A 12,471-nucleotide genomic window follows, 5' to 3' on the forward strand; every position below is an offset into this window, starting at 1 on the left:
CGCTATCCTTCCTCAGATGAATGGAAACAGAGGTAGGGCCCATTTCAGTAGAACTGTGATTTAAATTGCAGAAATATTGGATAAATTGCAGGTCAGAGTATACCAGGATTAGTTTGGATAGTTTCATTAATTTTCTAATCATGATCAAACATATTTCAGAAAAGATTTGACTTCCTACGTAAGTGAAAAACAGAATTCTTGGATGAAGACCAGTTCAGGTTACTTATTTTTTCTACTAGCTTCAGGAACAATTAATGGTCTCAGTCCAAATAATATCAAGTCGAAATGCTGCTCATGTTTTATGATAAAGGTCAAATTCCAAGGTTAATTGTGAACAGTCACTTGAATTGAAGGCAGATGCCCCTCTATATGCTTATGGTAAAACCTGGTCTCTACTTTCAACTTATTTTTCTAGGTTCTTATTGTAGAGATTGCTACTTGAGCCCTAATTCTGTTCTCTTCCCCCATGGTAACAGAATCCTGATTTTGAGCTGCCTGGAATAGTCTAATTCTAAAACCTCCCTTGCAACTAGGTGTGACCTACCACAGGACTAAGCTCTGGTCTGTGAGTTGTAAGAGAAATTGTTAGGGGGCTGCTTTCTGGAACCTTCTTTAAAACACTGCTGCCCATTTCCTTCATTCTTTTTCCTCGGTCCCCTCTTGAATCCACCCTGTTGCCTGGGAAGGGGCTCTAGCAGCTGGAGTGCTGGCTGCCATCCTGCCTATGAAGGCCTAGGGAAGGAGTCCAGGTTCCTAAGGACTTGGTGAAACAGACTCACCATACTAGCCCTGGGTTGCCTACTTTTGGACTTTCACAGGAGAAGTGAATTCCCACATCGTGTACTGTTATTTTTGGGTTTTGTTACATGTAGCAGAATTTAATCCTAATATAGTCCCTAGTGACTTGAAACCAAGAACTCTCTAAATGAGTCCAGGAAGAAGTTCTGGGTGCAGAAACCATCCCAAACCATCCCTTCTTTGCAGATGAAAACTGAAGTCAACGGCCTTTCTTGAAACAGTTCACAGTGAAGTTCTCAAGAGAAAAAAACAACCAAAAACCGAAAAACAAAGCCCAACCCTCAGTAAAGACCCTAAATGGAGGACCAGTCTTTGAAGACATTTTAGCTGTCTACAATTTGGTGGAAAAAACACTATACAGGCAAACCAGCAGGCCTGGCCTCTGGTTCGCACTCTGATGCTCTCTTTCCCGGCCTTGGGTTGGCTTTGCCTCTGTGAACAATGAGGGTGCTGAACTAGATATCTCTAGGCTTTTGTCCAGCACATTGAAACTGTAGTCCATTTCATGACCTCCATTAGATGATACACTCCTTTTGGATAAATGAAATGATCCTAAAGTGGTTATCACAGTACGTGGCACATAGCAAGGTGCTCTATGAATGTCAGCTATTAGGAACCGTGTTGCTCATTTTTGTATTTTCCACACAGAGTAGGTGCTGTTTGAAAAAAGCATAAAACCTAAATGTGATTTACTCCCACCAGGAAGTTTAGACATTTTAACAGTAAAGTATTAACAAAGGGCCACGTGGTGGAAAATATGCCAGAAAGCTGCTCAGGCTGAAAGTGGGGGTGGGGGTGGGGGAATTGGTAAGGGCCTGGCTATACCTGTTGGAACTTTTTAAACCTACCAATGAAATTAAGACAAATGAAAGAGAAGGCCCAATGTGGATATAATTGGCTTAGGTGACATCTGGGAAAGAATGTGAACCCTGTAGTACTCAGCCAGTGAGGACCCAGGGGAGGGACTCGCATACTAGGGAGTAAATTACTTAGCGCCAATGGCCTCAGGTATGCCTGCCCACCAGACACCCAATCTTGCAAGACCCTCATTAAAGCCTCGCTCCGCTGTTCTCCATGTCCCCGTGTCCACTTACTGAGTCTGGACCAATGAGTGTGCCCCTCACAGTGCTCAGGGTTTTCTGACATCTTCTGAGGCTGCCTTTTCACCTGTTGGTTCCCTGCTTGCCCTACAGAAAGCTTGTCCCCCATACTTACTCATATCAGCGAGAAAAACCCTAGAAGAAGAGACTCCTTAAGTTCCAGGTTATACAAATCCATGGGAGAAAAACCAGCAGTGGAGGAGGAAGTACACTATTTATTTACAGTTCTTTCACTTTATCCACAATTTCCCATACAAACATAAAAACTAAAAAAATAAAACCACCACTTGGGAACACAAGTGTCTTTCTTTAATTAGTCCGGTTGAGGGAAGGTCACAGCCCCCCTGCTCTGTGAAGGAGACTATTGAGGCACACTGAAGGGGAAGAGGAAGAGGGTTAGGAAGGATGCCTGAGAAACAGCTCCAGGTGAGAAATGGAACAGGCCAGGCTGGTGGGGCTTCCCTGGCAGAGACTCAAGGCTGTCACCCACTGAGGACACTGCCAGGCTTTCTAAGAGGATGGTGGCTGCTTGCCACCCCTACTCCCAAACACACACACACCTGTCTACTACCAAACACTGAAATTTGAACATGGGTCACACATCTCATGAGCTGTGTGGGGTGTGATGGCGACAGGCGGGGGACACAGGCTGCCTCTCTTTGAGAAGAGACCCCAAACCCCAGGACACACAGGAAACCCCTTTCCTTGGCACTGATGAGTCAGTCACAGCTTCTGTCTTGAATACAATGCTGACTTAGAAACGTAAAACCAAAAGCCCTCCCCAGACTTGGGAGAAAGGCAGGGGCTAAAAACATGCAGAGGGGTTCTGCCTCTGTAGTCCTCTTTTGGAGGGTTGCTAGGAGTGAAGGGTGGGGATCTCCGCTGGCTGAGCAGGGGGAAGGGGCAGGGAGAGGCTCCACAAAGGCCTGGGGAGGGAGGAGATGGCAGGGAAGGACAGGAGATCTCTGACACACTGATGCTTGTGCAGCTCAGCCGTTTTTCAAAGCCGCTCCGCCTGCTCCACCTGCCCAGGGCAGCTGCGCTGGCTCCTGCAGCCGCCACTCACTCCCCCCTCACAGCAGGGCCCCCAGAAACCAACCCAGAGGCTCTGCAGCTGCCTGCCTGGCAATTTCATCTGTGCTAGTGACCTAGATTGCTTTCACATGTGTTGCACATTATAAATATAAAATCATATCTGCTACAAAGAGGACATATATTTGTACATCTGTACCCATATACATAATAACACAATTTACACATAATATCTTGGAGTGGGTCATCATGGAAAAAGGGTTTGGATAGGTAAAAAAAGCCCCTTCTCCCTCCCCTGTCCTGATCCTTCTCAAGGGATGCTTGTGTACTTGGTCACTGGGGCCCTTCCCCGCTGGTTGTGAGGGGCTAGTCTAGACAAATTCAGACCTGTAACTAAACACTGATGGGTATGTACACCCACACACACAGAAGCGGCACATGTACAAACGTCTGTGAGAACAGGGAAAATAAAATCCCTAGCCCTTGGATGCAGGCTTCTTCCCAGCATTATAAGCATCAGTGCCTCTTCCATCTGAGAACCATGGTCTGACAGAGCTGCCCCTCACTGGCTCAGACTAGGGCAGAAGGGGAAGGGCTAGGAGCTGGGGAGGGGTCAAGGGCTTTTTGAAACATAAGGCGTTTTTGACCTGTGATCAAATAAACAATGTCACAAAGAGCAATGGCCTCAGTTGGGGCTGGGAGGCAAGAGACAGCCAGTTCATGTAGGGATGGTGTGTGAGGTGAGACCCTGAGCCTTCCCCTTCTTTTGTCCAGTTCCTTTTAAAGGGGCAGACAACCCTGTACCTCCTTTTCTGTCCTCTCCCAGAGCTGGGCCCATCTACATCATGGAATACTGATGTGGTCCAAGAGACACATCCAGAGACGTGGAGTGTAGACAGGTGTGCCATAAAGTTAAGACCTGGGTGGCGGATGTGAGCTTTTTACAGCAGGAGTGGTTCCTGGATGGAGTCCACGGCTCGCACAGTGGCCACAGTGATCAGATTGCCATCAGAGATGGGGGGCAGTCTGGGTCCCCACGGGGAGACAGCACCTATCGACGGTAGTGATTGGGGGCATCGGCAAACATGTACTTGAGTCTGTACGCCTCGGCGAGAAGCAGCCCGATCTCTTCATTGCCCCAGTGTATCGTAGGTAGGTTTTGTAGCAGCATAAGGAGACCCTGGAATGCCAGAAAGGACTTTTATCATCCTGGGACTACAGCTCAAGGGACCAGCAGGCCCTGGAATGGGACCCCTTCCTCCTGGGTCACACATCCCAGAGGGTCTGGCCTCCCTCCTCCCAAGCGGCCACAGAGCCCTTGGCCCCTGGTTCACCTTCTGGAACTTTTGAAAAGCCTCTGCTGATTCTCCCATCCACTACCACCTGCCTCTTTAAAAATATTATAAATAGAGAATGATGATGATAAATAAGGATATTTAAAAGAGAAAAATAATCACCCATCATCCAAATATCCCTCTAATTCTGAAGTACTCCTTTCAGCCTTTTTTCACATGCCTATTTCTTTCGTTGTGGTCATAACTATGATTTTACATGCTTTAATTATCTCTTTTTACTATAATTTCCATTGTCTTTCCATGCAAACTTCAAAAGTGATTATTGTCAATGTTAGTATTCCATCATGTGGCTATACCCTAATTTACACAACCATTTCCCTTTTGTTAGATAATTAATTTGCTTCCTTTTTAAAAAACCTTCATTGGCAAGACTGCTGTATATCCTTTTGCATTTAACATCAGTCTCCTATCCCAATGTTCATTTGTAACCACTGTATTTATCCTCTGCCCTCTTATCCAAAAACTGTCCTCCTGTCTAGCTATTTCCTACTGTTCCCAAAGTACACACCTCATCTTTCCAGGTCCCCTTCAGCCAGATTTGTGTCTCCATGGTTTAATTTATGTTGTTCCTTTCAATTTGGACACCTTCTCTTTTCTCCTCCTGTCTAATCCTATTCCGTTTTCAAAGCCCAGGTCCCTCAAACAGCTCCATGGAGATAGCCCATTAAAGTGGATACTGGAACAAACGATGAGTGTGAGAGTCTAGGCGATCTCAGTAATTTAGTTACCCAAGCTATTGCTGCTGCTTTGTGTTCCTTCTCTCTCTTTCTGACCTGGATAGTCATCTTATTTTTCTGATAGGAGAAGTAGTAGTAGCAAGACAAAGCCCAGTGAGACTGACAGATTTGACTACACACAATTTTGAAACCTCAGTATGTCAAGAGGCACAAAAAAATAAAGTTAAAATATAAGAAACAGACCATAAAAAATATAACATCTATAAAAGACAAAAGGTTAACATCCATAATCAAAAAGGAATGCCGTTCAACCATTGTGAAAAGCAGTATGGAGGTTCCTCAAAATACTCAAAATAGAAATACCATTTGACCCAGGAATTCCACTTCTAGGAATTTACCCTAAGAATGCAGCACTCCAGTTTGAAAAAGACAGATGCATCCCTATGTTTATCACTGCACTATTTACAATAGCCAAGATATGGAAGCAACCTAAGTGTCCATCAGTAGATGAACGGATAAAGAAGATGTGGTACATAATACACAATGGAATATTATTCAGCCATAAGAAGAAAACAGATCCTACCATTTGCAACAACATGGATGGAACTAGAGGGTATTATGCTCAGTGAAATAAGCCAGGCAGAGAAAGACAAGTACCAAATGATTTCACTCATCTGTGGAGTATAAGAACAAAGGAAAACTGAAGGAACAAAACAGCAGCAGAATCACAGAACCCAAGAATGGACTAACAGTTACCAAAGGAAAAGGGACAGGGGAGGATGGGTGGGAAGGGAGGGACAAGGGCGGGTAAAAATAAAGAGGGCATTATGATTAGCATGTATAGTGCGATACCAAGACAGGGGAGGGCTGTGCAACACAGAGAAGACAAGTAGTGATTTTACAGCATCTTACTACGCTGATGGACAGTGACTGTGAAGGGGTACGTGGGGGGGACTTGGTGAAGGGCGGAGCCTAGTAAATATAATGTTCTTCATGTAATTGTAGATTAATGATACCAACATTTAAAAAAAAACAAATAGGTAAATCAGGATGACTGCAATAAACATGAAAATTCAGTGACAAGAAATAAAAATTTAAAAAAATAAAGGGAATGCTTAGAAATCAGTAAGAAAAAAGGAAAATCACCAAATAGAAAAACGGATGAGTGATGGGAAAAGGTAACGTACAGAATGCCAATGGCCCACAACCCACCCACTCACACTGTGATTACTTCTAAAAACCCTGCTTTTAACTCATCTAACACTCCAGCAATGTTCTGTAGTTTTCCGTGTGAAGGTCTTGCGTATCTTTTATGCAGATTTCTTCCTTTCGTAACAGAAGTTCAGCTGGGCACAAAGCTGCCTACAGCACAACACTGCTGTTTATGGTCAATATGATTAAGTTCTGGCCAGTTCTGGGACAGTGTATTTCTGGGCTCTGCCCTTAACTTCTCCTTCTTGCCTTCCCAGAAAAATGGATATGAATAGAGAAGTGGAAACAGTCATCTTAGACTATACTATTAAAGCCACGTGTTGAAGGTAGCAGAGCAACAAAGTAGAATAAATCCAAGCTCCTGCTGCTCTGCAGCCCCAAGGTCAGCCCTGGACACTTACACATAGACTGCTCACTGAAGAGACATAAACAACTGCCTAGTTTTAAGCCATTGTTATGCTAGGTTCTTGATAGAAGATAAGCTTATATCATCTTAACAAGCACAGAAATGCGCATGGTCTTTAACTCAGCAACTCTACTTCTATGTCCCTCTCCTAAGGAAATACCCACGCTGTACAAAGGTGTTCACTGCCTGCAACACTGCTTCACATCGTGGGACAAAGGACACTAGGGAAACGTCCAACAGTAAGGGGATGGTTAGAAAAGCTGTGGCTATCATATCGTGGAATATAGGGCTGCACCTATAACAAATGAAGTAGGGCTGCACATATGAAGGTGGAAAGACATCTAAGACATTCTTAGGAGGAAAAAAAAAAGCAAGTTGCAGAAAAATACTTATAGTATGATCCCACTTAGGTAAATGAGAAAACACAACAATATATTTGTATATGCACATACGTATATACGAATTCTAGAAGGCTAGTAGTAAACCACTAACAATGGTTACCAGGGATGGGAGACTTTCACTTTTTTCCCACTTCTGTATCTTTGAGCCCCTTGCTTTCAACTTTTACAATGAAGTTTTTGTGTATTACTTGTGTGGTAGAACTTTTCTTTTCTTGAGAAATATCACTAAATATTCTGTGATAGTTTTGTTTAGTAAAAAGTAAAGAAGTAGAAAATAAACTACCTGTAACTTCATAATCAAGAAGAAGCCACTTTTAAACATTTGACTTATTTCCTTTTAGACCCTTTTCTGCACATTTTCCACAGCTGGTATTTTGAATCTATTTAGCAATTATCATAAGTGTTCCCTCTGTTACTAAAAACTCTTTATAGATTTCTCAACGGCCAAAGAACTTCCCAAGATGCAGCTGTAACATAATTTTACTTTATATCTTCCTGTTTTAAGCACTTATTTTTGGTTTTCACTACAATAAAATTATAATGAGAGCCTCAAAATACATAAAGCCATATTTTAGATTATTTCCTTGGACTGAATTCCTAAGAATGAAATTACTGGGTCATAGGGCATGAACATTTTAGAAGTACTTAACATTCATCTAGAAAATGCATTCCAGAAAAATTCTCATTTCCCTAGATCACCAGCACTGAGTATTCTCCTTTAACAAACCTTTTTAACTGTACCCCTTTCCCTGAGATCTCCAAACCTGAGAATAGAACCCAAAGCCTTAAGTCAAAATGGTGGTGAACCTGCCGAAAAGACACAATGAGAAAGGAAGCAGGCTGCAAGCTTCTCTGTGCGTTCCTACTCCCTGTCCATGGTGGCTAGCATCCACTTTCTTCCCCATACCCTCCAGTAAACACCCGCTCAAATCACAGCATTGTTAATGAAATTCATTCAACCAAGACAGTTACTCAATCAGTTACCCATATTCACTCAACCCAACCAGATGTTAACATTGCTTTTAAAAGCCCTGCTTTCAGTTGATCTGAACATCTCTGGAGGGCTCATTTCTCATGGTAACAGTTCTTTCTGGGTTCTGTCTTGGCCATGATTCTATGTCTGCCTCATGCTTTAAAAAACAGAACCACTATTTCTATCTTAACTTACTTTTATTTATGTTGCCTATGTTATATGATACCCTTTTCCATGAACTCCCTGACCTCTGGTCCCTTTGACTCTTCTCCCCTATCTCCTATTCCTCTCCCCAAGTGCCTCCACCCCACCCAGACTGGAAGAGGTATTGTGCCTCGTCTTGCCAGCATCCTCCCCAGGGAGTCAACTTTTACTCTAACTTTGGCAGACTCTACTATAGAGGTCTTGACCTTTTCTGTACCTCAGATTCTTCAGCTGTCTGGTGAAGCCAGTGGATCCCTTCTCAGAATAATGGTTTTAAATACATAAAGTATTACAAAGGACACCAGTTAAACTGAAATATAGTTACCAAAATATTTTAAAAGCAAATCTGTGATGTTGTAATATAAGTATATGTACTTTATTAAGACATTCTATAACAAGATCTAATGGCAGATTAAATACCTACCACTATTTCAAAGTAGTAATGAACATAAACAATGTTTTGAGATATCTGCAATGACTTAATAGATATGAAAATACTTGCAATTAGTGACAAAGAAAGGTGATGCTTATATTACTGTGCTTTGTTGACTACATTAATTATTGTAGGAAATGCTAACTTTGAATTAGGGGTCATTAAAAATAAACTATAGTTACTTTTCCATTCACGCCTGACTTCTGTATATGCACCCTAGATAAGTAAACGTCCTTTACTCTTGTAGCTTGCCCTTCTCTTGATCCACAGCCAACAATTACTCTAATTCCCTTCAGAGGCCAGTTTACACCTACCTATCCATCTTAACACTAATATTAAATTTTTAAACTTAATTTATTCATTGCAGTATATTTTTTTTTGTAAAAATTGCTTTTGCCAACATAGAATTTCATTCTCATTTTCAATCAGCTTGCTGGGTGAGGTCAAATCACCATCCTATTTCTTAAGGACACTTCGTTGCCTCAGAACCAACACTGGCCTTCCATGGAAGGGGAGCTGAAGGAATGATACTTGCTTATCTTCATCTAGAACATAAGATTCTGGGGCCCTTGAGCTTCAGTGAAACTCTTAGGACTTCAGATGATTGTCCCACCTGTCATCACAGCCAGTTCTTCCAACCAGGCTCCAAAAGCTGAATTGACTGAAGAAATTCTTAGAAGTACACAGACCCAAGCCTCATCCCTGAGATTTTGGGTTCTAAAGACCTGGGAAGGGACCCAGCAATTACACCCTTCACAAACTTCTCCATATTTCCAATGGGCAATCAGGTATGGGGTTATGTTAGAGGGATTAAAAAGCTCTAAAGGGAATAAAAGCATAGTTGGGATGTAAGCCTAATAGTGAGATTCCGAGGAAGGAAACTCCAGATGCCACAGTGATCTTTCATTAAATAAATGTATTTAAAACTGTAAAATGGAATACTCTGCTGTCAATTCATTAAACTTTTCACAATTTTTATATAAGCAGGTACTCACATAGTGTGTAAAAAATACAAAACTGGGGGAAATGATACAGAGCTATAGTTTTTGACATTGTAGAAAGTCCACTATATCTTGTAAAGGGATTCAAAACAAAGTATACCAAATGGTTCTATTAATGGCTATTACATACATTATATATTTATTTGTGTAGATCTGTATGGTGATATATCTGGAAGGAGATATATCATATAACCTTTGTGTGGTAAGATTTCAGGTACCTGATTTTTTCTTTCTTTTTTCTTACTGGTATTCCTAATTTTTCTATAATGGTTACAGACACTTGCATAATCGCATATACAACAAAGAACTGATCTCTCTAAAAGAGAATATTCTTTTCTGGTATAGGATCTACTTGTAACTTCCAATTCTTCAGGCCTTGCTAGAAACCTCCCTAAAGCCTTGAAATAACTCCACCCCTGGCCCAGTTAACCTCCCCATTTCCCCCGAGGACAGTAAGGCACAACTGTGAGGAACCGTCCTGCCACCTGGTGGTTAAGCTTGGGAACTGCACCCCTCCCATCATAATCCTGTTAATGGGAAACCCTGCCCAAAACACTTAGAAATTTGGGGTAAAAATAAAGTAGAAGCCAAATAATTATGGCTGGGGGAAGAAGGTGTTAATCACAAATCAGGCCCTTTTATCTAGGGGTACAGAAGAGACTCTGCTGGGCAGGAAACAACTGAAGATTTGTTACAAAACCAGCTCATGGGAGTACTAAGCATGACATGCAGTCAGATGAAACACTACACCTGTGAGGGGAACACAGCTTGGGAGGCATGCAGCAGAGAGCGGTTCCAAATTAATGCAAAGGGGGCAATAGCTTTCACAAAAGAAAAGCTGGGAAGAGCTGAAAGAGCAAAAATAGGCCTGGCCCAGGAACTTGCTGAAAACCCACAGACCCCAAAGGAAATGGCATATGGCAGAAAAGGAACCTGAGTTATGGGGTTGGGGATGGGGATAAGGGAGTGGGGGAGAGGGGGAGACAATAAGTAGATAAGGGGACAAGGGAGAAGAATAGATAGCAGGTAGTCACCGAAGAGAACTTGGTAAGGAGAAGACACCAGGAAACCCATTACAGAATGTCCAATAGATGGAAGAGTAAGAGGGAGATCAAGGATAATAAACATTATAATAGTGGTTATTTTTTCAGTACTCACTACCAGATGGGGCTCTAAATGCTTTAGCCATACTCTGTATTAACTCACTTAATCTTCCCATCAATTCTGTGAGATCCATACTAGTACCTCCACTTTATACATGAGGAAACTGAGGCACAGAAATTAAGGAACTGGCCCAGGGTCACAGATCAGTGCTGAACTGGGATTTGAACCCTGGCAATGTGGCTCCAGAGCTTGTGTGCATAACCACTGTACTACATACTGCCTGCACTGGAGTGAGATGAGAAGTGGGGCATAACAGAACAAAAAGAAAAGAAGCTATAAAAAAGGCTGTTTGGCACTATTTACAATAGCCAACTAGTGGAAGCAACCTAAGTGTCCATCAGTAGATGAATGGATAAAGAAGATGTGGTACATAATACACAATGGAATATTATTCAGCCATAAGAAGAAAACAAACCCTACCATTTGCAACAACATGGATGGAGCTAGAGGGTATTATGCTCAGTGAAATAAGCCAGGCAGAGAAAGACAAGTATCAAATGATTTCACTCATCTGTGGAGCATAAGAACAAAGCAAACTGAAGGAACAAAACAGCAGCAGACTCACAGACTCCAAGAAGGGACTAGTGGTTACCAAAGGGAAGGGGTGAGGAGGGCAGGTGGGGAGGGAGGGAGAAGGGGGCATAATGATTCATACACAATATGTAGGGGGATCACAGGGAAGGCAGTATAGAACAGAGAAGACAAGTAGTGACTCTATAGCATCTTACTATGCTGATGGACAGTGACTGTAATGGGGGGGGAGCTTGATAATATGGGTGAATGTAGTCACCACAATGTTGCTCATGTGAAACCTTCATAATATTGTATATCAGTGATACCTTACTAAAAAAACAAAACAAAGCAAAACAAAAAGAGGCTGTTTGAAGGAAATCTAGAAGAGCTGATTACTATTACTCAGTGATAATAGTCAAGCACAACCAATGATAGGATTTGTAATAATTAACAGCAAAAGAACTTAAAGGCCACATAAACTATAAACTATTAAATAAGACACCGTGTCCAGACTCACTTAGCATTATAGGAACATTCTTTGCAAATGTAAAGTGTATTCAGGCATGTAAAAATACTTTCTTAGTCAAATAAATACTTTAAAACAAATCCCTCCTGTTTTGAGAATCAGTGAGGTAGCAAAACAATTCCCCTGGTCTCAATAAATTTCCAAACTGATGTCCTTGTATGTAAACTTCCTGAGAGTCACACTTACTCATCTGTTCCCCCTGTTGAAGTACCTCGGCCACCTGGCAGGTTTCCCTCAGAGTCAGCAATGTTAAGTTGCCCTCACTGGCTGGTTTTCTCTTTCCTGTTTAGGAATCTTGCCCTTTCTCACACCAGCTTGCTTTGGGTGTAAGATCTTCAGTTCCCAGGGTTCCCTCTGAACCCTTCTCCTGGGCAGGATTCAAACTGGAAGCTTACCTGACGTCTATAAAGGCAGGGCCCACGTTTGCGCAATGCCCCACAGTCCCACCCGTAAGTTCCTACAGAAATGGTGGGCGGATGCCATCTGGTTCAAGGGATTTATTGCAATTCACTTGTTATTTAGGCCTGGAATATCCCACAGGCTTAGCACTATTTCATTTAATAACTCTGACCTATCTCCTACAATAGACGCTTTCAGAGTGGGAATCTCTCCAAGGTTTTCTTCCGCACAATGAAAGCCGAGGATTCTGAGGCCAGCTCACACTGGTTTAGAGTCG

At 42.3% G+C, this 12,471-nt stretch overlaps 1 protein-coding gene across 6 annotated transcripts in view; it reads right to left on the reverse strand.

Moving 5' to 3' along the window:
- Positions 1–12,471, reverse strand: part of TBC1D22B (TBC1 domain family member 22B) — a 99,896-nt gene that overhangs the window by 13,130 nt on the left and 74,295 nt on the right. For 2 of the 6 annotated variants that reach the window (XM_017658259.3, XM_017658260.3), the window contains exon 13: positions 2,094–4,110. The exons of the other annotated variants lie outside the window; for them this stretch is intronic. In XM_017658259.3, coding sequence (XP_017513748.1) covers positions 3,982–4,110 — 129 coding nt within the window. In that variant the 3' untranslated portion in view covers positions 2,094–3,981. Of the gene's footprint in view, positions 1–2,093; positions 4,111–12,471 lie in introns of those variants that run through there. 6 annotated transcript variants of the gene reach the window in all.

Source organism: Manis javanica, chromosome 16 (genome assembly GCF_040802235.1).
Source record: "Manis javanica isolate MJ-LG chromosome 16, MJ_LKY, whole genome shotgun sequence".
Classification (NCBI taxonomy): domain Eukaryota; kingdom Metazoa; phylum Chordata; class Mammalia; order Pholidota; family Manidae; genus Manis; species Manis javanica.